The sequence below is a fragment of the Rhodamnia argentea genome, chromosome 3 (genome assembly GCF_020921035.1).
Source record: "Rhodamnia argentea isolate NSW1041297 chromosome 3, ASM2092103v1, whole genome shotgun sequence".
Lineage (NCBI taxonomy): Eukaryota > Viridiplantae > Streptophyta > Magnoliopsida > Myrtales > Myrtaceae > Rhodamnia > Rhodamnia argentea.
In genome coordinates this window covers 12,009,707-12,036,602 of record NC_063152.1, presented here as the reverse complement: position 1 = coordinate 12,036,602, position 26,896 = coordinate 12,009,707, and the positions used below count along the sequence as shown (strand labels likewise).

Genomic DNA, 26,896 nt, shown 5'->3' with positions numbered 1-26,896 from the left:
ACATCAACAAATATATATAAAGGAACATGGATAAATATCACTGCCTTTTTGTCATAATGAAATGATGATGCAAATAAGCGATTTGTTAATGACAAATAGTAAGGGAAATGGAATATATACTTACCAAATTATGTGGAACTTAGCAAGTTCTAACACACACTTACCTTTTCGTCTATCATCAAAATAGTAATTAAGATCAGGCAAAGAGTAAATCAACTTTATTAGGATTTTCTCATACTTGATCAATGCTCCCCCTCAATTTGTTCTTTCTTTGAGACGATTCTCCCATTTTCTTTAGTATTTTTTCCACATTTTGCTCTTCATTTCTTTTCTTTCTCCCCTTGTCATCAAGATAGTATTTGTGAATGGCTTGTATTGTCGCTTTTGTAAGATAAAACCTTGTTCCTTTATTTCCTTTTGAAGGGTAATACATCTAAAAGCTAATCTAGATTTATAAATGCAACGGAAGAATTATAGATCTACATACCTATAATTGTCGTACATTCGCAATTGCCAACCAACCTTTCTGGCTATGGTTCCGTTGGTGACAGTCTTCACACATTATTCACCCAATCATGACATTGCCGAGTCACCGGCTAGCTAGCTCGTGTGAGTTTCATTTCAATTTTAGGCTACCATGATCACATAGCAAAGGCCTACTCCAAGTTACTTTCGAAGGCACACATACAACTAACTTTCACCATCCTCCCACCAAGCATCTTTAAGTATTTCCTCACTCACATTATTTCATATATCACTCTTTCCTCATCCATCATTTGAGATGCAATGCTATACATATGCCACATCAAAATCATGGGGGTTTAACTCAAGAAAATATTTCAAATCACAAGTAGTTCAATTTGAAATACTCTACATTTTGATAATTATTCCAACATTTAAAAAGATTTAGGTTTCGAAAATAACTCGGACTTAGCAAAACACCTATATCTAACTTTTTATATGTATGGCTTGACACATTCCTGCCCCTATCGCCATCTTAAAAGCCTGCCAAGAGCCACACCTTGTCCAGGCCTCTCTGTCCCGACGTCCCTCCTTGGCCTCATTAGATCAAGTCATTGCAGGCCCATTAGCCTCTTCATAGTTCGTCCCCAAGTAGGAGTCTCGTTCAATAAGTCTCATACCAAGTCTCACGGTTTGTAGGCATCTCATATCACTCATCCCATAACAAGCTATTGATCAGATGATATGATCATGCATGCACGTTTCAAGACTCAATAGCTTCAATGCAATAAATCCGTACAATGCATGAACGTCCTCACAACTCTTCACGTACCCTTCACTTTCACTTCAATCCTTATCCTAGGCTAACATCCTAAACCAATAAGCAACCATCAAATCACGGATCATTTGACTCAAATCAATCTACAAACTCCTCACCTGGTCGCTATTCATTTTTGTATTATGGTCATACAGTCAAATGGGTCCTTCGCCCAAAATCGACAGTTAAGCCTTAAAGTACAAGCTCAAATTCAAGCATAACATTTCACAATCACTGTTCTCTTCCTTACGAATCTCACTTCATCATAGTAGAACCTTCAGGAAGAATAGATAACTAAAACCATAAAATACACCATAGATTCAAGCCTAAGATCCTACAAAAACCAATCGACCATACTCCACACTTTAAGCCAATCGATAAATTGTTACCATTTCGACTTATCTTCCAATCCAACTATCGATCACTATAATACAACCACAAACAATCACGGAGATTATTATTTCCTCTATAGTGATCGACCAACTTCTTAACTAAAAGCAGTCTAAGCTACTGCTTATCCCCAACCAAGCACAAATACAAGCACTTGTATATTTTATTGCGTACGTGGTTATCAAACATTTTATCCACTAGCCCACCCTATTACTACACTAACCCACTCCGATACCAAATACGTAAGGAATGACCCTCGATCCTCTTACTCTGATACCACATTGTGAGGGACTATCCTTAATCCATACTATGATTGCGTTATGTTTTAATCTTTTATTACATAAACGGAGGCGCATGCGGAAGACCGAACAGAATGACAAGTGCATGTAATACTATAGGTGGGCACGATGCCTAAAGCGTATGGCCATACTCATAGGGTTCACTAACCTATAATATTCACACATAGCACTCAAATAGTAAAATTGTACTACCAATATGAAAAATTTGTACTTTTATATATAATAAATGAGTTCAGTGAATCATCCAAGGCCAATCAAAAGAAACTAACAACGGGGTGACAACAAAAAAAGGCTCGACTTCCTCCAACCGTCACCAACAATGCACACCACCAACGTCATCATACTATCTCGTGGCTAACATAAAAAAAGTACTTGCTGTGTCATCGCAATTCAAAAGATTACTTGTACTTCTATTACCTCCACCCCCCAGCTCCACTACTCTCCACTATCGCCGATGATGCTCTCTCTAATGTCCTTTTCCCCATCACTATGCTCGCTCGCGAGAAGGAAGAGCTATGGTCCATGCTACACACCCAAACCTCGGATGTAGATGGCCATAAAACGGTGCTCGATAAGTCCTACTAGAGGACCCACATCGATTACTATGATCATACACAGCCTCCCGTAATAGTTGTAAGGCGGATAAGGCATAGAACGCTGCTCCCAGGTGTGAGTGATATACACTAGCGCCGAAATTAAGAATAACTTTGACTAGCGGACGAGAGCGCAACATGTCTAAACAACTAAAAAATAGTACCAACAACAAAAGTGAGTAGAACTCGGTACTAAGCAAGCAACCATCTTACTCGATCTCCAAATAGTCAAATTAAAACTCGTCAAATATTGTCAGGTGTCAGAACTATACCTTCCTCAAAATAGGCGGACCGAAAATCCCCAAATTTGTCCTTTTCCCCACTAGCTAGTTTTTCACTTATACACGATACATCTACATTATAGATATATACTATTTACCATGAATCAGCTCAACTAATCGTCCCCCTAGCCAAATCGAATTTCCTTGCACCCAGTACAACTCTAATCCAACGACATTCCACAACCCCAACCAGCTAGGTTAACACTTAATTTCTGAATGGCCTGTGGTCTAATTATATTAAACCGATCATTCATCGTACTTATGCAAGCCAATTCCCTTACCAAGCTCTCATCCAAACCCTTGGCCACACCCAACCGATCTACTCTCAATTTCAATTCACCCAAGACTCCATATGCCGAATTGAACCGGTGGGCGCAGCATATAGCTGCCCTTTCCCCAAACCATACAAATCTAAAATATTCATTGCGGTACATTCGCTCCTCACAACTTCAACCCACACCAATCCTACTACATTGAGCAGAATAGAAGCAAGTTGGGATCATTACTTGCCTCGAGGTTGTATGTGACGAGTATGAGCAAAAACAGCGAAGGAACACGGTCGAATCAGCTTCCTCTTTCTCTCAACATCACGAACCAAATGGCATGTGGGCGAGCGTAGAGTGCTGAATAGGTGGTAAATGAGCTGATAGGATGATAGCGGGGCCGGGGGACTTCTGTGGACTCGCTGGTGTCGGGCTACTGAGGCTATGGAGCTCATCCGAGCTCAAAGATGCTCGGGCAGAGCTATCAAGGAAGAGAGCGAGAGGGAGGATGGGGCGTTTAATGTGGGCGGATCCCACGAGGTGAAGGGGCTTCGTGGGAAAAGAAAGAGAGCAAGAGAGAGAAAACGGGTGGAGGAGTGAATGGGGTCGGATGAAAAGGGCTTCGTGCCAATTTTGCGAATCGAGCTTGCGTCAAAACTAATTCACACAAATTATCACAGTCCAGTAATCTCTAACAGTTCATTCAATAATACTTTTTTTAAAAAATTGACATTTAAATGATCCAAAAAAATATTAGTGTCAAAGTGAGCGCCGTACACAAATATGGACACTCCGGATGTCTTTTTGCTCATATTTCTTGTTCGTTCAATTTCGCAATCGATATAGGCGATTATTTTTTGGAAAATATTAATTATTTATTTTTCACGGAATATACTGAGCCTCGTAGTATTGGCATTTGTTAGTTGGTGATGATATTAGTGCACTATGTACGCATGCATGCAATTGCTTTCTTGTACCACGTTAGAATCATCAAATTATGCAAGACATATGGAAAATAATATTTATTTAATTTATATGTTTAATAAGAGCAACAAAAACACAACCACAGTGAACTATCGCTCTACGTTCAATTTGGGACTGTGAAAACTGTTAGGATACACGTGTGAGTTGTATTAGAGAAGTCCTACATCGGATAATTGATGTGGTGTGGAGCGGTTAATATATCTCGGTTGGCCTATAACTAATTGGCTTAAGCTTTTGAGTGAAGGTGGGTCCAACTAGATATGTTAACGGGCTTGGACTTGAGCTCTCTCTTAGCGATCTCCCCGAGTGAAGGTATCAAACTTCTGCTGCGCGCTTCCAACAAATGTTATCAGAGCCGATGGTTGATTGGTGGCTCATTCTCAATATATATCGGTGCTTGGTGAATATCTCAAGGAAGGAATCTGGTGGCCAACGCAGTTTCCGGGCCGATGGGCGTTGTGGTGTAGCAATGCGGGCCCGATGGGCGTTGATAGAGATTCAAGTTGAGATAAGTTGGTGTGGAAGGATACTTGGATTAATGGGGAGCAAAACCTAATACCTAATACTGAAGCTTACACGTGAGGGGGAGATTATTAGGATACACGTGTGACTTGTATCGGAGAAGTCCTACATCGAATAATTGATGTAGTGTGGAGCGGTTAATATATTTTAGTTGGCCCATAACTCATTGGCTTAAGCTTTTAAGTGAAGGTGAGTCCAACTAGATATGTTAACGGGCTCGGACTTGGGCTCCCTCTTGGCGATCTCCCCGAGTGAAGGTATCAAACTTCTGTTACGTGCTCTCAACAAAAACAACATATTAACCATGACTCGGAGGATGTATAGGGTGTCCGACTGTAGGACGATGACCTGGATCCGTCGAAGCTAAGGCTGGAGAAGTGTGTTGATGATGAGGGCGATGGCGATGTGCTGGATCCGTTGGAGCCGGGGCTGGAGAAGGGTGCTGATGATTTTGCCGATGGTGATGATTTGGACTCGTTGGAGCCGGGGTTGGAGAAGTATGTTGATGATGATGGCGATGATAATGATGGTGATGGCGATGACCTAGATCCGTTGGAGTCGGAGCTGGAGAAGTATGTTGATAATGATGATGATGGTGATAGCGATAGCGATTGTCCTCTTCGACTATCGTTGCCTCATATCCTTCGTTGGTTGACATTAGAGAAAGCACATGACGATGACCTAGACTTGTAGGCCTTAATGTCTCTTCCGTTGGAGCAGGGGCTGGAGGAATATGGAAATGATGATGGCCATGGTGATGGCGATGATGATGGCAATGATGATGGCAATTGTCCTCTTTGGCCATTATCGCCTCATACTCTCCGATGGTCGACATTGGAGAACGTGTAGGATGTCAAGCACCGGGAGTGTGGCCTGGACTAGAAGATACAAGTGTCTCTACTGACGGAGCCGGTGCTAGAGGTACCATGATGCATGGTGGAAAGTGAAAATTACGATTGTCTTTGTCCTCTTGGTGCATCATCACTTTGTATTCTCCATCGCCCGACATCAAGGGGAGATTGTTTTTCTCCAGCTTCCAATTCGTTCCTTGAGACAATCTGACCGTAGAGAAGAGAATCAAAGCAAGTGCGAGGCTAACAACGGTTGCCATATTCAAAGCCATTAACAACTAGATGAGGAAGATATGCAGCATTACTCACCTCGACTCGGGATATATAGAGCTCTTCGTGGGTTATTAACTTGGGAAATTTGGGAAGGCATTAATGGCTCTGCCATGCATGAAAAAAAAATCTAATTTTATTTTTTTAATAGAAGTAAATCCAATTTTTTTTATAGAAGTAAACCTGATTTTTTTATAGAAGTAAATCCAATTTTGTTTGATTTGTGAAACTTTATTGCGACTCGAGAAATGCATTTTGTTCTTTCGCGAACGGAACCCGGACTCAAGATTTCCACACGAGAAGAAAATCCGATTTCAAAATTACCATAAAAGTCCTCGACAATTGGATAATCCATTGAAAATGATCACTTAAATAATCGTTTGTATCACTTATATTAGTTAGGACAGTGAATTGATTTGAAAAATATTTATTTAAACATAACTGCTCTATCACTTATAAAAAATGAATAAAAGAACAAAATCACGAAGGACTGATATCTCTAAATTGCTCTCTAATAGATTGTTATCATGTTTAGGAGAACACTCGAAAATCAAATTAACATATTTATAGTACCTACCAAATTAGGAGTATAATTTGCATATCTAATTATGCCACCGTTCTACAAAAGTAGAAATTAGGAACTACATATAAATTGATGTTATTCTGCTAGAATACATTCTTGCACTAGATTACCCGTATTAAGTAAAAGCCAATCAACATGCTTGGATTCATTTTAAGATAATAGTAGGAAGGTTAGATCAGATTTGGATCCGGATTGGCTTGGCTTGAAATTCTAACATTCTAATACAAGACTGGAGGGGTTGCGCAAGCTCATATAATTTCCATAAACATATTTTCAAACTATAGTTCTTTTCACAAAAATTCGATTTTCCAAAATGATTTACACATCTGAATAAGCCGAATAATAAAATTGACTTAGTCATTTCAAAACATGCAAACATGCATCATCATATAGAAGATCAATACATGTAGTCACTTGCGCCAGCATACACATCACACTAAGATCCTTGTATTCAAGACAACACTCAGCTAAGTTATCAACATGACATACCATCACTAAACATTGTGATATGACACATCACATCATTACACGATAAGTTGTTACTTGACACGTCATGATAAGACATGTCATTGTGTGACATAATCTTTCCTTGCAGGTTGTGTATGCCACGCCATCATTATGCATATTACTAGTAGAAAGTCCAACCCAAAAGCATAAACCAATAGGTGTAGGGAGATCACATGAATATAAAGAGAATATAAGACATGTTATCGGGTAATGCGGGACAACAACGTCAACACCCCTTCTCACGTATAAGTTGGATTACCAGTGGCACGGGGAATTTGACTAATGGGGGTGGATGAACATTTGCAGATAACATTAGCTTTGACACCATATTTGGTTTAAAGAAATAAATAATGGAATAGATGATTTACCATTGAGCACAAGGCCAAAATAAATATACATACAAGGAAGGGTATGAACGTAAATATACGCAATAAAGGGAAAAGCTCTAATCCTAATATATACAATATATCTAACAATTACATGGGTTGATATTTGTAAAATTAAAAAGCACGCAAGATGCCTTGGAGTTATTCTTGGAATGTAACATAATGCGGTTCACTTAATTTCGTCTATAGAATTAATAAAAATATTAGCATTCATGATATAGAAGATCACATAATAAATGAAAGGATTGCGCTTTTTCTACTCCCTCTTTCACTAAGACACTTCATTCTAAAGTACTTTGACCATTTTATCCTTTGTGGCTCTCACGTTTTTGGCATCTGTTGACACCTAAGTTTTGATTTTTCTTTTTAATAATTTATTTTGCATAGAAACTAGAAATTAAACTTTAGTTTCTATAAAAAAAAATAATTTATTTAATTAGCATGCATTGCATAATAAATTTAGTTTAGTATACATGACATCATTTGCATCAATTTGAACCGGCGGCAAGGAAATTACGGCCAATGGACTTAAGTGGATGGTGAAACATTCAAGAACGAAGGCAAAGAAGAAGCTGAGCAGATCTGCAAACAACGCCCGTGACTCACCTAGCGACATCAATCCACCTAGTGCTTTGACTAAAGATGCAGCCGCAACACCAGTAGAAGAGACCTGTCCTGTTCCGTGAGCCTCTTCATAGTCGAGAAGCACTATAAGGCCGTCTATCCATAAGTCAAGCTCGCTCTTGTCATAACCACCACCATGCGTGACCTTCCCCCGAGCCGATTCCAAGATTCGAAGTTTGATCCACAAGATTTGATACAAGCTTGAATTGGAAATACAATGTTGCAAAAAGGTATATTTTCTAATTTGGTTACTTTTGATATTTGGTTGCCTATTTTGAAAATTTCATTCCTTGATCTTGAATAATGCGATTTGATTGCCTAATTGGAAGATTGCATATCTAGAATTGAATATCTTAAAAAATCTGGCAACACATCACTTGTCTAAATTGGAAGATTGCATATCCGATTTGAATATTCTTGAAAATCTTGCAATATATCGTCTTGCCAAAATTGAAAGATTACCAATCGGATGTGAATTTTCATAAAACCTTGCCTAATCTGAATAGGATTTCAAAATTTTTGGATATGCAGAGAATATTCAAAATGAAATCAATTAGGAAGCTTCCTAATTTGCAATCGCACAAGTGAAAATGAGTTTGTCTATCAAGCTCTAGATAGAATTATTTACATAGCGGGTATTTTGAATTTAAGGGTTGATCTATCATACTTTAGATCAAAACTTAAATCCGAAAAAAAAAAAGCGGTAATTATCTTTCATTAAAGAATTTTGCAATTTTAATAATTAGGAAAACCAAAAATAAAAAATTTCTAATGTTCACCCTTTAATCATAAATTGAAAAATTCAGAAAGATTTTAGTAGGATGTGGCTTCTTAAAAATCACATATTATCAGTTTATTTTTAGAAAGATCGGATTTTCTAGAACACCTATCTAATAGATCATGTTCATTAAATAAAATATTTTTAGATCTATTAGGGTAGATTTTAATTTAAAAAATGTAGACATAAGGTTAAAATATTTTTCTAAAATTTTGGGATTTAATGCAAACTAATTTTAATACTTTTAAGATAATCTTCAATCAATTCACTCTTATTTTTCATTAATCTTTAATTTTGAAAATTACACAAAAATAAAAAGAAAAATTCATAAAAGAAAACCCAAAAAATTGCACCTATGAACTTCAAATCAGATTTCATTAGAATTGCCAAGTTAAAAATCTTTCATAAAATTGGCACCGAAAGGGCATTAATTGAAAAATTAATGTAACCAAGTCCTTAAACTTAAAATTTTTGGGTCGTAATAAAATAAAATAGTCTCCTCCTGCTATTTTATTAAGTTTCTAATCAACCTCTCAAAATTATTAGTGACAGCTCCGAAAAATTTAAAAAAAAAACCTTTTGAAAGATAATCATTCAAATCATAAGCCACGATTTGGTAGGACTTGGTAGAGTTTGTGCTAAGTTAATTAATTTGATATTCCATTAACCTAAAAATAAAAATCGAATTTGAAATCGCGATAGTTTGATGACTCCATTAGGGACACTTAAAATTTTCAAAATTTTAATAGGACTTAAGCTAGAAAATTTTCATGGAAAAATTCTCTTGGTTTGGCAATCTTGGTTGAATTCTAATCTTCAGGTGTTAAATGATTTTACAGAGTGGGAATTATAAGGGGTGGAGTCTATGGCTAATCATTTGTTTTGTAGGCTTGGTGAATGAAAATTTTTGCTTTTGAATTGTTGGAGCGCTAATTGCTTTTAAATGTCGTGCAAGCTTTAGTGTAATTGCATAGCACCAAGTCTAATTCGTGATCGAACACGGGTCACACCAATAGTTTTAGGATGGTATCTAAATGGTTCTTTAACCTTGGTAGTAAGGTCTCACTAAAAGTTATCCAATTTGGGTCCCGAAATTCTTCAACAAAATGGATAGGCTAGGACAGGATAATACTGGATAGGATAAGACAGGATAGGAAATCCGTGGATTTTAATTTATTCTATCCACTATTTAGTGAATGACAGTAACAAAGCCGGATATTTTCGTATCCTTTCATGTCCATTGTTCGGTATAAATGGCATATCAATTTAAATAAAACTAAAAATTGGAAAAATGAAAATGGTAAGAATTTCTCACAACACTCTTGCGTACTTCATCTTCATTTGCTTATTTTTTTTTTAGTTTTTCACCTCTTCTTTTAATTCTTTTATTCTTATTTCTTTTTTCCTATTGTATCATTCTATACTAAAACTTTGTTAAATAGTAAACAATACTAATATACCCAAAATACCAAACTACCTCAAATATGTGATAAATATTAAGAGTAAATATATATGTTTATATATTTTTATATTATAAGATAGAAATAAATTCGAATACATAAATAACATGGGAACAAATAAAAACGATTTTTTGTTATTTTTTGTCATTTTGGATTTTTAAATTAGAATTCAAATATAATTTTGATCTTACTAATTTAAGAAGTTTGTTATTTGAGAAAAATATTTTGTTATTATGAATATTAGAAATCTTATCTATCTTTATCCCACCTCCCCATAAGATAATTTTGTCGGGGCTCTATCCCTCTTATATCCAAATTTATCTTGTCTTGAGTAAGAGTGTGCAACCAGACTGAGTAAAACCGGGAACCGAACCGGACCGCCTGAAAATTAATCCGGTTCTCGATCCAACGTGAACAGATCTAGTTCCTGGTTCCAAATAATTGGAACTAGTTTGAACGGGTCCAATTTCCAGTTCCAAGTGAAGACCCACTAGGAATCGGATCGATTTTGGAACCGGTTCTTAGCTACCGTAAAAATGACATAATTTCTCTAAGTAGTATCCAATTCTACCTCATCTCATTTGTTTCTTCTCCAATCTTTGTCACCTCTCTCTATTGTTTGGAGCAATATTTATCGTATCCTGAATTCTATCTTGACCACCATATGTAACCTTAGCGATGCGATTTATAGTTTGGGGATATGATCTACTATACTATACTATGTGTACAAGGTGTGAGAACTGCTTAATCTACAGCGGGCGCTGTAAAACGAAGGCAAGTCCTGCGGGCAGTAGGTCCTACACCAATAAGCAATAACAGGGTAGTATTTATACTTCTGACACGACAAGTGAAATTCTGCCTCTTTGACCTGTTCGACACACCCAGGACGAACCTCCGTGGCTCTCGTTTGCAACTTCTTTCTCTCAACTCCATAACATGTGCAGTGTTTTTTTTTTTTTTCGTCTATTTTGCGCTGAGAAGCAATATTTTTGGTAAGGTTAAATCTACAAATTAGTTTGTGTTTTCTCCGAAAATACAATTCAATCCTCCATGCTGATTGGTTATTTGGCCGTCGCAAGTTTGGGTGATTGGGTGCAAGTTAAGAGGGAGATTTGTCAAAATATGATAGGAGCGGACACCGTGCAGAGGATATTCATCCCGACATATACGTGAGACGGTCAAAACAAAAATACTGCTCGGTACCAAAAAAAAAAAAACAAACAAACAAACAAACGCTCATGTTAAGGCTTTCTACGAATTGTTGAAATATTGTCTCACATCGTATGACAGGAGATCATTTATAAATATTTGCCCTGATATCATTTGATATTTTAGAACAATTGACAATGGTTTCACAAAATCTTACATGGTATTATAATCATTGTTATTCCTTTCGCGTATAGCATCCACCTCCACCTTTCAAATTCCACGCATCACTCCTAATCAGTCTTGCACGCAAGATGCAGTATTGAAATATTATCTCACATCGCTTGACAACACGTCCTATATACTTTTTAACTTTGTGTGATTTCCTTTCACTTATTGACTTGATTTTTTGGGTTGAATATTTTGACACTCATAATATAATGTATCTCTTGGATTTAAATTCCTAGCTGGTAGGCAATATATAGATGCTCAAGAGTTGTTATCCAGCGTCCTCATTCATTCCCTTTATAATGGAGGGAATCCACATGTACTATAAACAAGATATGTGGATACTTTTAACTCCGTAGAAGATCTCCCATAATGTTGTTCTCTCTCTTGTCCCAAAATGAAAGGATTGGGCGACTGGATTGATGCTTCCTTTCCATTTCCCATTGCCAAGTCTACTGTTCAAAAGGGGAGGTGCAGGTAATTCAAATACTTGCCTGTCGTAAAAGTCAAAGCTTGTGTTTGATGGTGGAATTTTAACTGGGATATAATAGGATAAAGTGACGTACGAAATTCTCCGGATAATAAAAATGGACATATCTAATCCTATTAAGTGTTTGGTACACTTTAAAATATTATTACAAATAAATAATCTATTCAATTAAATTAGAAATTTAGAAAATTGAAAAATTAAAAGTTAAGGAAAAACCCTAGATCTAGGAATTGTTGCCACTGCCTCCACAGTGGCCACAATCGAAAATGGCGACCACCAACATCACCATGTAACGTCGACACAAATCGGTAAATATGAAACTGATAGAGAGATTGGGCAGGGAATTTCAAGCGACCACCTGCATTGTCTTTGCGTCTAGAAAATTGATCGAGGTCCGGGTTGTAGGTGACACCGAAGATTTGTAGCCTCTTTATCTCCATCTTCCCCTCAGGTTATCACACCCCCTCCCCTAGATTTTTTATTTGGCATTTATCCAGACATGTCGCGACCTAAAAATTGATTTCGGTTAATGGATTATTAGGTTGATTAGGTGAATTAACTAACCTAATACGGACTCTCCCAAGTCCTACCAATTCGCAACTTAGTTTTGATTGAGTTTTTTTAGGAGCCGGCACTAATCTTTTTTTGGTAGGTAGATTAGATACCTAAATAAAGTACGGGAGAATAATTTATTTTCCGCCAACCAGAGAAATTGAGTTCGGGGACTTGGTTACGTTAATTAAAAATTAACGCCCTTTCGGTACCAATTTCATGAAAATGTCTTTTCCTGATTAATGATTTGTGATTTTGATTTCCTTTTTTTTATTTTCGGATTTTCCATTTTTTTTATTTTTATTTTTTGAATTTTTGAATTGAAACAGATGAATTTGAACAAAATTAAACAAAAATGCCCATAATATACCTTTAAATCCCATTTTTTTATAAATCTTCTCATTCCCAAAGATTCGGGATAGAGCGAGATTTTATTCGCTACATTCTCGAGGATTCGAGCTAGTATGCGGATAGTGGTATAAGATATCAACGTCCCTTCTTGCCAAAGGGTAGAATACAAAATCTTATACTAAATTGCCATCCCACCCCATAAGATCATGGTCAAGGCTTGCAATTCAATATTCCGAAGGGTCGGGCACGATGGAGCATATATTGTAGGTAATTTTGTTTAAAAATGTTCAAATATTTATTGAATTTTCGGGAATCCGTAAAAGATTCCAGAATTTTCAAGGAGAGAGGTTCCTATCCACAAAGGATTGATATCTCTTAAAATTAAGAAAGATTATCTTTTAGGATGTTTGATGATTCAGATAACCTCCAAATTTTAGAGAGAGACATTTGAAATCTTCAATCAGAATATTCTGACTTATGAAATATTCAGATTTAGCCATCATATATTCCGAAAGATTTCGTGCTCAATCTTTTAAAGATAGGATGAATATTCAGATTATCTTAGAATTCTAGACACCAAATCAAGGCAAGCAACCGAATATCCACGAGTTATCTCGTCCATTGAATAAAAAAAACGAGCAAGTGATTTTCAGCACATCCACGGATTTAGAAAAAGTCGCCAGAAAGAGAAAAATCAAAGTCAAGCACCAAAATCCACACATGCACGAGGTTCGGAAGGCAATGAATTTAAATTCGGATTGATTTATAGATGCCGAGCAAAAACTTTCATCAAGCGCCTAGAGAAAAAAAAAATTAGATCCGAATAGCAACGAATTCGGCTTCGATTCAGCACTAAAGATCAGCAAGAAAATCAATAAAAATCAACATGAACAGCAACAAATTTCTGCAATTAACAGCATGCAAAAACATGGTAAACAGCAGGAATTTCCTCCCTAAGACAGCAGCAAAAATGTCTTAAAACAACGGTGATTTCAACATGAAAACAACAGTGATTTCAGCAAGAAAATATTAGCGAAACAGCATGAGAATAAAGCGAATAGCAACATTGAACAAAGGCAAAAACAACAGCAATTTCATATCATTAATGGCAGTAAAAATCAGACATCAAACCATGGCGAATTTAGCATTAAACAGCATGAAACAACGACGGTTTTTAGTGTCAAACAGTAGCAAAAACAAGATAAAAAAACATGCTTGAATCAAGGTTGAAAGTATACAAGGATTACCTCAGTTCGCGAGACAAAACTCGTACCAATTCAATGCAAAAACACTTATGGACAGCAACTTCGAACGAGCCTCGTTCTCCTCTTCTCGCGCCTGCCCTTTCTTGGCTGTGTGTGCCTTTTCTTGGTCTCCCTCAATCTCACGTGAATCTCAATTTTCTGAATGAAAATCCCCCTTAACCCTAGGCATAAAGATGTATTTTTAGAAAAAAACTAGGGCTTTGAGTTGTAGGGTTTATTTAAACCGTTAGATCAAAAGCTCCAATTAGATATCGATCGTTAGGTCGAAAATTCTGATCTTGAGGAGTCCTATTGGACTTAGACTCTTACAATTTTCGGCCAAATGAATGAGGAGGGCGAAATGGGCTACTTTTCAATATTTTATGGGCTCATTTTGTGATTCCGGACTCACTTGGACCTTAACTAATAAAATGGGTAATTAATTAATGCCTTTTTGCAATTTTAAGAGCTCAAACGGGCTGTTTTGAGTCAAAAAAAAAAATCTGCACCATCTCTAGTGACTTTCGAGTCAATTTTAACTCAGTCGTCCGTTGGAATCATGCTCAATTGACTCATTTCTGGCCCTAGCTGACATGACATACACTTGACCAACGAAAATTAAATATGCAATGCATGAAAATTTATTTTTTGTGAGAATTATGAATAACTCTCATTTTATGCTTATATAAATGATTTTCTAAAAATTAAAATTTAGGTGTCAACAAGACACATTTGGGTTTGTCCAATACAGAGGACCCCCCCCCAACCCAAAACAATAGATAGGATAATTGATATCCTATCCGGACTCAAATCTGGACTACCAAACGCAGCCAAAAGGCACTAAGGCCAAAGACGATCAAGATTTGATATAGATTTTCTGCCCAATTGATTTTGTATATTCTATGAGTTTTTAAAAGAAATCCTTGACCTCTTGTTATAAATGCCATTGGAGTTGGTTCTTCATTGTAAATGATCCTTTTTTTTGTTGGTCAAATTTTGTAAATCATCTTGAGTTGCTGAATAAAAGTTCTTTTCTTTATAAAAATTTGTTCTTAGTTATTTTTCTCTCTATTTTCCTCTGCGTCTGCTTGTTGATCCCTAATAATCAACTTGGCATGCCCGACCAAGCTAGTAATTTGACTAAGGGAGACTCAAAGCCCCTTGCCAAAAAAAAAAAAATGATGCTTTTGGTTGAGCATTTGGCCAAATGTTGGCATCTGGTCCCCACTAGTCTTGGCTTTCAACATTTACGGAAGGCCATTTCTAAGGTAAATGATTTTTTTCTTCCAAGACTACCCTCACTAATTTTTTTTCATTTTCCAATTTTGCCCTTGTTGGTATCTTTCGGGCTTCTCTATGCTAGGCGGCTGGCGAGACCAAATCTAGCAAGCGATGAGCTAAAAAGACGCCGGCGAGGTCGCACCACCCTAGGCAACTACTGCCTAGGTTGTGCAACCCTTTGCGAAGGTCTTGTGATCTCGACAAGGGCCGTAAAACGTCACCACCCAATCCGCCCTTGTTGTGACCTCAAGGAGCCCTCGCCGTGGGTCCGGCAACCTCAAGTGGCCCTTGTCCGAGGCTACCCATGTTCAAGTGACCTCAAACGACATCCGTTGGTGCCGGATCCGATTCGCTAATAACCTAAGCTCTTAATGAAAAAAATAGATAAAAAATAAACCAAAGGCCGTTGCAAGAAGAAGGTTGCTAAAAGCTATGTAATCCAAAGTTACTTTTATAAAGTTGCTTTACAAAGCCCTTGTTCTCTCATTGCGAAGCTCGAGACCTATTGTAAATCGTGAAAACAAATCCTAAGATCACCATGGCCAGAATCTAGAACATAGTACTTGAGAAAAAAGGATCTGCATATCTGATTTGGAATCATCGTTCTTTTGATGCGCAATAGCATTGATCCACTTTTCCTTTATGGCCCTCTGTATTACTGGCTTAATGAGATTGCCCCTCACAAGTCGCGTTCTGTTACTACTTCTTACGTAAGGTTATCTATGCATCGGAGTTAGAGAAGAGACTTGAGTCATGTTTATAAAGTTTTCAGCCACAAACCCTCTCATCACAAGACAGGCTTTAACTAGCCCACACTAGCCAGCCACCTACTAATTAAAAATCTTTATATCTTACATTATTAGACCAATCCCGTAAAACAGTAAATATCAATCTCTATTAGTGTAACTCACATAAAAAAAGCTCTTGCACCTATGTATATAGAAATCACAATCTGTTGAGTCACTCTGACAGAGGTCACTAGCCTAATACAACCACAAATTTGTGATTGCGTAGGCTGGCCACCTCCATGGCAGCGGTAGTCGGGGCGCAACTCAGTCTATCCGCTCTGTTTTTGGCTACAAGATGTTGAAGCTCTCGATGGGCCATGGCTCTGTCCAACAGACCTTGATCGGCCATTACCACAAGAGTGAGGAGCTAGAGAGCTGTGAGTGAGAACAGAAGAAGCGGCCATAGCCGTGAGCTCGAGGCCTGGCGACCTGGCTCAGAGCTCGGAGATATGCCAGCCATGGTCTCTAGATCGAACATACCATAAGTGCCCTACAGTTGTGAGAACTGAGAAGTTCGCCAAATATCTCATAAAACCAGTTCTTTTTTTTCCTGATTTGTTTAACTCTTTACACATAAAGTGCCCTCTCTTGCAAATATCCACTGGGAATATGCGTGGAACAGTGACCAGATCAGACTAATCTTGTCCTTAAATTTCTTGACTCCAATTAGCTGGATAGAGGAATACATGTCGACTCCGGTCGTCGGCAAAACCTGGCACGAACAGAGAATGGAATTTAGCATATCCAACTGACTGGACCACTAGCTTTGCTTTTTCTTTTTTTTTATTCCCAAATTTAAGTGCCAAAGTTTTATATTGGATTTTGGATGTTCTCAGAATATGCTACGTTCATGCAAAATGTGCTCAACCTTTTCGAAGGATATAAATAGCTGTTGCCCTCCAACACTGTTCATCCATTCCCAAAAAAATCAGAAATTACATCATATTATAGTACGTGATTAGTAGTGTGAAATGCGTGTAAGTGGTGAATTACTGGGCATCTACTCCTTTGGCAGGTGGTTTATACCCATACATTTTCACTGGGAGTGAAAGTAATGTAAGCTCACTGCCAAAGGAGATTTGCCCAGCAATTCACCGTTGCAATCTTCATCAAATCTGGGATGCTTCATTTGGGTTTTCATTCATGGCACTATATTTATTTTATTTTAGTTACTTATTGTTTATTTTAGCTATTTTAGTCACTACATTCACTTTGTTGAATGAGAAATTTAACTTCTATGAGAAATGAAATAATGGGCCTACCCCGCCACCTCCTATGTAGGTACCGTCAACGATTAATTACCACACATCAAAGGTGGCGGCGTCCGGCATGCAAGCAAAGAGAGATCAGTGACGGCCCGGTGGTAGTGATGGCTAAAGACAGGATGATGTGCATCGAGGCACTTCGGCAATGCAACTTGGCACAGATTAACTTCCAGTAACTTACTAGTAGGTTGAAGAAAAATGAGAAATGTAAAAAAAAAAAAAAGCAAAAATGAGCCAAAAAAATAGAAAATAGAGAAGAGAAAAACACTATTTCAAATGGTTCAATGTGTCATTTGCTGAATGAGAGTGAAAAGAAATTGTTATTTATCACTTAATGGAGAAGATATCAATTCTTACAAGATGCTCCTTGGTGATTTTCGGTGAAATTTAAATAACTGAAGCCCACAATTCATGCCTATATCGAAAATCATCCTTGAATTTAAACTTGTTTATTATCGTAATATTGTGATTTGAATCGTCGTAATAAATTTATTACATGAATTTTCAACCACAAGCCCCATAATTCCGGCCGCTCCTCACATCCAAACATAATCCTCGAAAATCCGTCTCGTCCCTCCAATGGATGTCGCGAACAGATCAACACTATCATCAATATCATAACCATATTTGGAAAAAAAAATTCCATTATTTTCCATTCTTGGTTATGGTTAGAAAAGTTGTTCATTATTTTTCCATATTTGGAAAAACTTTTCCATTATTTTCAACGCTCTTATGGTTAATTTCTTTGAATATTTTACCTTTTTCCCCGCACGTGTAAATTGTGCGCCATCTATTCCCCATAAGAGCGTTGTTCATATGAGAAAATATTGCGTGAGTGAGATACTCCACGCTGGATTGATAGAAAACCATTCACAAATCGACACGTGTAGATAACAGAGGGAGATAACGGGAGATCGCCTCCTGCATTTTTCAAAATTCTGACGGGTAGGACCCGACGTGCCATGTGTCGATCTGTGAATAATTTTCTATTAATCCAGCATGGAGTATCTCACTCACGCAATATTTTCTCTTGTTCATATAGGAATGGCAAAATCTGATACAATGCTGCCGTCGTATTTGAAAGTAGAGGTCCATTCACACTGCAAATTTAGTTCAATGGACTTTCTTTTTAATTTTCTCTAACTTTAACATTAGGTATGAATTCTAGGTACGAAACGGTCATGGGGTATACCCACACATATCAATTATCATGCCACTATAGATGACATTTAGGTGTTAAATAAGTACGAGCGAAATCATCAAGAATCGAGGGATTTTTTTAAGACCCATGAGAGTTCGGAGAATCTTATCTTGAAGACATGTAATAACCATGTTTTAGCTCTGATGAAGATCCTAATCTCAACCCAAATCATAAATCCATCAATAAGCGAGGGAATTTTTTAGAGCTGACATGACTACTTTAATAAAAATTTAAACTATAAGATTCATTATATGATTGAGTCTATACCAGCTTTTCTCGGTTTGAAATATTCCCTATCAGTCTATAACATGCTTTGTTTGCCATCTTGGTGATGAAAAATGTACGTGTCTTATTTTTTTCTCTAATGTTTAATGACTTCATTTAACCATTTATTCTTTTTAATTTGGGTTCTATTTTTATGTACAATTAAGGTCAAAAAATTCTTTAAATATGAGTTTAAACGTGTGTAATTGTGTAGAAACCAACCCAAGTAAGACACTTCTTTTTCTTGTGACGCAAACCCAATTATGCAAGATCTAAACCTCTCAAATTATATATCGTGCTGTGCAAATAAATCGTGTTGAGAATTATAGATTTGCCGTCTAACATGAATTTAACAGGGTTACGACTGCAACCAAAAAGTCAAACTCAAAAGTCATGAGAAGATACGAAATCATAGGTACGAACTTATTAATACCATCAATTTATCTTTCTTTTCACTTTGCCGACAAAGTTCAAGACATGTCTGAAAACTGAAACTAATCACCCCGCGGGGAAGTCGAAAAGTCGCACTTGAAGACGGCGGTGCACGTGGGGTGGGGGGCACGAGAAGCACGTGCGAAGTTTTTGATCTTTCGCTCGGGCGTTCCGAAGTTGACCATGAGTCAAAGATGGGAGTTTCCCAAATGGCATAATACGAAAAATAGGATCAGAATATTCTCCAACGGAGCTTTTTGCTCTTTTACCATCCTGCCCTCCAGCACCAGGAAAACGGCACGTTGACCATGACCTGCTAAATTATTTTTCATTTCCTCTCATTAAGAAGTAAATTTAAACCATGGTGTCAATTGTTTTCCAAAAATTCCCGAGAATATGTTGAATATAGACCAATATTCAAGCAGATTTGCGATAAGGATTCAATCGCATTGATTCGCTTCTTTTTTTCGCTCGTGAATTGTTGAAAGGAAAATAAGAATCCTTGCAAATACACATACTCGGTAGATATAAATTCCACGATTTTTGCGGTTTGAACGGCCAAGGTCGTCCAAACTCTTAGCACCCGAAGCAAATCTAAAATGAATGGCTTAGCGGCAATGATGCTTAGATGAACCCATTAGTGTGTGTGTGTGTGTGTGTGACGTACAAGCGACATGCAAGATGTTGCTTTTAAGGGTCAATTTTCGAAAGTTGTGATTGGTGCTTTCATCTAAACCAAGAGAAATATAAAAAATAGTCGCGTCAGCATTATTTTTTGTTAGTTACTGAAATAATATATGATGTCATATTATTTTTTTCGGTAAGTCAATTTTATTGATAAAGAGGATCGCACAAGTGTAGTTTTCTATTAGTGGAACTCGAAGGCCCGCAAACCTCACCAATTCCAACTGAGATTGCCATGCCTCGTTAACTTTACTCATTGATTGATAAATAGATTTCATTTGCATCATATACTAGAGCCTAAGTAGCATCGACACCGACACCGACACGCTATACGCGATGCAGCACGACACGACACGATACGACGACACATCATTTCTCCAAAAATAGAGGATTCCGATACATTGGGACACGTTATATATTAAATGTATAAATGTACTTGTTAAATTGTTATGTATATGTAAAAATTTCAGTGCCAGCGATGAGTTTCTTCTTCTTCTATTAGGGATTTATGATTTTTTTTTGCTTGACTGAGTATATTAATTTTGGAGTGGCTGTATATATACTTAATCATATATATTTTTTGATAAATTTACATTTTGGTTCATAATTTATTGAAAATGCTCAAAATTGATCCGACATGTGTTGGCGTGTCGAGGTGCTGGACTCGCTTGTCGCTAGCGTGTCCGAAATGCTAATCACGTGTTATTCACACAACACGGCACGATACGGATGTCCTCGAAGAGCGTCGGTGCTTTTTAGAGTAATACACTTCGGCATTACCTTAAAATTTCTCTGACTAAGAGCCACGTCAGATAACTCTCCCACATCCCCATCCCTCGCACTTTCTAGGAGAACCTACTTTGTCGCATGACGTAATCAAGGCGAAGAGGGACCAATGAAATTGAAACAATTAGACAAAGACCCAAGACCAAATGAAGTACTTAACGCAAAACGTGTGAACATTGAGTTTGAGTCTTTCCCGTAAATAACCGAAAAATCCAAGGGCAATCTCGGCAATTGAGAGTATATATATATACATTAAGAAACCCAATCCCTCGTTAAAATCTCCATAATCACGCAATCTCCTCAGGCCGCCATTAATGGAAGAAGCCGAAGCAGTCATGAAGATCATCGATGGATGCAGGTTCGAGCTTGAGATCTTCAAGAAACGACCAGACACGTCGCCTTCTTCAACCTCCGGATCCGATCCGGGTCAAGAAAGCATAGGAGGAATACCCGAAGACGAAAACCCGTGTATTGATCTTTCTCGGACTCCGTCCATTCTTGTGAGGTCCATGAGCGATCAAACGAGCATCATCCCAACAAGCTTCCAGTCGAGCTCTCTCTCTCCAGACTCAGTCCTTCGCACCACCCCTATTCACAGCATGGTCTATGAAGAAGGAGGAGGAGGAGGAGGAGGTTTCAAATGGAACCACCCGAGAAGCTCGGAGTTCTCGCGCAGAAAGAAGGGCCAAATGGGAGGAAGAGCAAAGAGGAGGTCCCTGAGCAAGAGCTTGTCGCAGCTCGAGTTCGAGGAGCTAAGAGGGTTCATGGATCTTGGGTTCATCTTCTCGGAGGAAGACAAAGTAGACTCGAGCTTGGTCTCCATCATCCCTGGGCTACAGAGACTGGGCAAGACGATTGAAGATGGCGAAGAAGATGGCAAAGAAGATGGCGATCATCATCAAGAAGATGGTGATGAGAAAGAGAGTGTTGGCGAGTCTGCAGTTATCGCGAGGCCTTATCTGTCGGAGGCGTGGGAATGGTGGGAGGAGAAGAGGAAGGAGGACCCGTTGATGAACTGGAAGGTTCCTGCTCTTGGGAACGAGACGGACATGAGAGAGAGTCTCAAATGGTGGGCTCACACCGTTGCTTCAACCGTTAGATGACGGCTGTTTTCTGTTCCTGCTGTTATTGGTTCGATTTGGAAATCCTGATGGTTCTTCTTGTAAAAATATCTTTTTCATCTTGTTGATGAATTGGTGGGTCAATCAAATTGGAGATTTTCATCTTGGGCAACTCGTGATTTTCATCATGGGCAAGGATTTCTTGATTTTGTTGATGAATTTGTTAATCTTCATTGAGTGAGTACCTTCTTGAAATTTACCTTGAGGATGATCAATAGTACTAGAGAGTTTGCGAGCCTTTTTCTAACGTGTAGTGTCGTTTCTCTTGGATATTTCATTGAACTTAGGATATTCTTCGTTACTATCTCTTTTGTAGGTTTTATTTTTATAGTTTAATGGACGAAGGGCTTTTAAATTGCTAGGAACACGTAACTCAGCCATTTTCTAATCTCAAGAACACTATAGGGAGGGCAAGCAATTAATAATTGCTTGCTCTATGTATGGACAGATATCAATTGTACACATCGTCAAATGGTAATAATGCATGTGACGTTTACGTGAATTCACTTTCATTCTTGACTTTTATGTTTTTCTTTTAGTTGTGCGTAAAATGAATGCTAAAGGTGGTATACGCTACACACGTGTGTGTGTTTGGGTGTTCATAAATTTTCTATATCCGACCAGGTATACTTCCCTTTTTTCAATATTATGACATCTTCACCATCCACCTAATCTTAAAAAAGATACGACATATACAAATATTAGCTTGTATAAACTGGAGTAATATAGCATAATGAATACGAATCATTTACTCAATTGTTGTTTATAGGTTGTCGCATCACTTTATAGGTTTTTTGTTTTGTCCAATTAAAAATTTGTTTAGTTAGATGTTGATGCAAATTTCTAGATGGGTTTTGTTAGCATAACAATCTTTAGATGACTATGAAAATAACAGCATGTAGTGGGCCACATATTATCAAAGAAATGGACCTCACAAATTTTTTATTATTTATTATTTTCTTGCCCGGATCAGACTATTAATTTTATAGTAAATTAATGACTGTCACATAATTATTCTTCTTTACAGTTGTGAAAAAATTAAAAAATTAAGGTCGGGAATATTATTTTATTTTTTTGATCAAAGCCGGGAAATTTGAAAGGTAATTAAATGCATGAATGAATGGGATGGGAGTACGGAAAGTAAAAAAAAGGGACAACACAAGTTTTGGCAGATTCCATGAAAATGGAAGATCCGGGAGCATGTTCTGACGTCCAAATTGGCATCCCTTTCATGCCTAATATCAAAACTGCTGGGCGGTCGCCAAAGAGCGTTCAGATTCGCTTCCAACCACAAGAACGGAAGCATCTATGCTTATGGGGAAACTCGTTGCTGAATCTATGAGTAACGATAACGATTTCTCTTATTGGCAAAAATTGGATGACAATTAAAAGTTATGACATGTAAGTAATCATTCTTTCTTATAATTATGCCAATTAAGTATTTGATTGAGAAGTTATGATATTAAAGTGAACACCGTATGAAAATTTACGGAGGATGCAGATTCGTTGCTCCATAAGGAACATGAGGCCAGCGATTACCAACTCTGCATATTCAATCAACAAGACCTTAAGATAAGGCCGCCTTATAGTCCTACCCAACGCAAAACAGCAGAAACAGACTTCTGGGTGCACCAACCAACCAACTCAAGGAATACACAAGAACGGTGGCAGTATACACAACAACGGCGCCTCAGTAGCCAGCCACAGGTGGAGCTTCTCCACTCGGTGCCCTGCTGCGACATGGAGCTAGAGGCCAACCGCCCCAAGGTCAGCCTCGTCCTACTTGAAGACGGTGACGTGGAACCTCTTCACCGTGGGCGAGGTGCACTGGATCAGGACACTGTCGACAAGGGATGGGAAGTCTAAGGAAGAGGTGTAGCGATTGCGGGGCCGGACTCCGTTGAAGACGAGGTGAGTGGTGGTGGTCCAAGTGGTCTGGGAGTGCTTGGAGAAGACGCTGGTCTTGACGATGTCTTCGGGTGGCATGGAATGAGAAGATGTGGGGGATCATCTCGTCTAGCAAGGCGCTGATGAGGCCCCTAGGGTTTCTGCTTCATTCTAAAGGAGGAGGAGGGCGGTTTTGTTGGTGAGATTTGGCTGATCACCTGGGGATTTGCGGTGGATGGCGGCCAGGACGGAGGTCCACACCATGGTTTCTAAAGATTTCCTCGCAGGGTTTCGAAGGGTTTTACTCTTCTTTTTATTTTTAATATGGCGACTATGATTGATTGACAATTTCTATAAAACCAAATGAAGTTGAGCAAAACTTTGAAGTAATTTAACCTTTTTAATTGGTATAGTTTTTTTCTAACTTTTTTTTTTCGATTGTCGTAGAAATTTTGTTTGGTGACCAGACAATTGCTAACGCCATCCAAAGAGTCCAACTTTATCAATGGTGATGATGGATGATGTGCTCAAATGTTACAAAACCTGCAATATTTACATCTAACATTGTTCGACTAAATTAGTAGTCCTAATTTTCTGAAAGTATAGTCAAAAAGTATGTATACCCCGCGTTATGAGTCCTGGACATATATGCTTTTTGGAAAGCATAGAGCATGTAGCGTCAATGTGAACAAGACTTTACACATTATGCATCATTGATTTGAGAGCTTAAACTTCTCACTTTTCACTAAACTTTAGATTAAGGGTGAACAAAACCGCTCGTAGAAATGTTTTTTCATATTGACAGTATACGCTATGATTGCTCTATTCTTTCTTGACACTACTGCAAATCCCAATGCTCAAAATGAAATTGAAATATAGTATAACCTAATTGAAGGTATAATAAAGTACCTCCAACGCAAATGAATACATCTGAAAGTTGCCATGAGGAAACGAAAAATGCCTTGTCAACGTCTTTGTTGAGCTCTAAGTATATATATATTCGGTGCAGATGAATGGCAGGGCAATTCTCCTTTGGCAGAAGCAAGAACGACATTAAACATTCGCATGCATTCCAATTGCAGTTCTCTTCTGCCAAAGGAGAATTACACTGTTATTCACCCTCACATTCCACGCCGCTCCTTCATTTGGCCGTGCCCGAGTCTTCACATTGATGATCAAGCTGGTATTTATTTCACCAGATTCGGCACAATGCCAGGTATATGCCAGAGGAAGAGATGGTATATGCCAGAGCACAATTCTTGCCTAGGGTTCTTCCTTCTGGTAAAGAACGCATTGGTCCCGATTCTTCACCTTTATATTCCTCAACCGAAGTCCCTATCACTACTTCAGCCTCTTTGCTTCCAGGAGCGTGCGCTTCTTCAAATGTCATGGTTGGAGGTCAGCAGCAAAACTGTGTAATGAAGTGTGTATACATGTTATGTATGGCAAAAGAGATATAACTGAAGGAAAAAGCTGCACCGAAGTCCTAAAGCTTGTGTATGGAATGCAATCGAATCCTAAACTTTTTTCAATAGCTCAATTAAGTCCTATGCCTTCTTTAAAAAGTGTTAATAATTCCTTTTAATGAACGGTACCTAAAATTATCAATGTGTTCCTGAATACTTACCTAGATGGCATCCTTAAATTGCCCTTCTCAACATAAGATTTAGGATGTAATTGCACATTTAAGTAAAATTTGAGGAATTAATCGATTGCATTTTATACATAATGTTTAGAACCTGCGGTGCAATTTTTCAAAAAGCTATGCAGGTTTTGACTATAATTTGCACACAAAAAAAAAAATGTACTTTTTATATGATTCTAAGAAGAGATAGTTATAGCGCAAGTCCTCAAATTTGTCAACTTCGTGGACGGAAAACACCAATTGATTTTTTTTTTTTTTTTGGGTAACATTATGTAGCCATGGAGCACTCTCAACGTTTAAAAAAAAAAGCATTTTTCTTGCCACATTAAAATATGTAAAATATTACTTAAGAAACTAGAGCCGCATGGCTAATGCTAAATGCATGAGGCAAAATAAGATAATATCTTGTTGGGTAGAGCATTTATATCGTAAAACCAACGAGAGAGATGATAGAAACAAAGTCAATTTTATTAGTTAGCCTAAAAAAAGAACTATACATTCAAAAAAGAGAATGTGTCTTAACCAAAATGAGTGGAAATAACGCTTCCCTAAAACAAACCTGAAAGAGAGTTTCAACCTTAAACTTTTCCCGATTATCATTTGTTTAAATTTTTTTTACATGGAAAATGTGCTTTTTTCTGTAACATTTAGAAAGGGAAAATACTACTTGGGGTCCATAGTCCAATGTCAGCCCCGAACTTTTAATTAATTTAATATGATCCTTATTACTAGATATTTAATGTGGCCTCTAAACTATATTAAGAATTTTAATAATGTCTTTTCGTAAGTTGGAGTTGATAGAATTCTATTAAGTTTCAAGGATAAATGGAAAAAACAAAAATTCCTATATAAGAGTAGATGGATAAAAAAAAGGAATCTACAATCACGTGGTCTTATGTCGTATTGACCCATATTTTCAAATTTCTAAATTACATCCGACTTGTTGTCCGATTAAATAAAACAACTCCATTGAGTATTTAGGAATAGTTCAATAACCACACAGAACGAATTAATAGTTGAAGTATGACATTACACATTATGTCAAAATTTAGGGGCTTTTAGTATCATTTTTCCTTTAAGATGAGACCAAAATGTGCAAAAACTAAATTTTTCTCGAAATTGCTCGAATCCAATTAGTTGGATGGAGGAATTTATGTTGACTCTTCGTCGCCAAAGCCTTATACGGATAGGAATTGAGCTTTAGCATATCTAACTCATTGGACCACTATCTTTTCTTTTTTATTATTTGGTGCAGATTGAAGTGACGAAAACAAAATTTTATTTGATTTTGGGTGTTCTGAGAATATTCTGTGCATATGGAAAATGTCTCTTCCCTTTGGGGAGGCTATAAATAGATATTGCACAGCCCAAAAAATCAGACATTATATTACATTATATTATATTATATTATATTATATTATATTATATTACGTGATTAGTAGTGTGCAATGCATGTAAGTG

General features: G+C 37.5%; 1 protein-coding gene across 2 annotated transcripts in view; it reads left to right on the top strand.

Annotated features, from left to right (window-relative positions):
- LOC125314333 overlaps positions 1-21,947 on the top strand; it is a 30,704-nt gene extending 8,757 nt beyond the window's left edge. The window contains exons 2-3 of one of the 2 annotated variants that reach the window (XM_048276360.1): positions 11,245-11,247; positions 21,665-21,947. In XM_048276360.1, coding sequence (XP_048132317.1) covers positions 11,245-11,247; positions 21,665-21,885 — 224 coding nt within the window. In that variant the 3' untranslated portion in view covers positions 21,886-21,947. The remainder of the gene's footprint in view (positions 1-11,244; positions 11,248-21,664) is intronic. The other variant, XM_048276361.1, reaches the window with a different exon arrangement.
- The last annotated feature ends 4,949 nt before the right edge of the window (positions 21,948-26,896 follow it).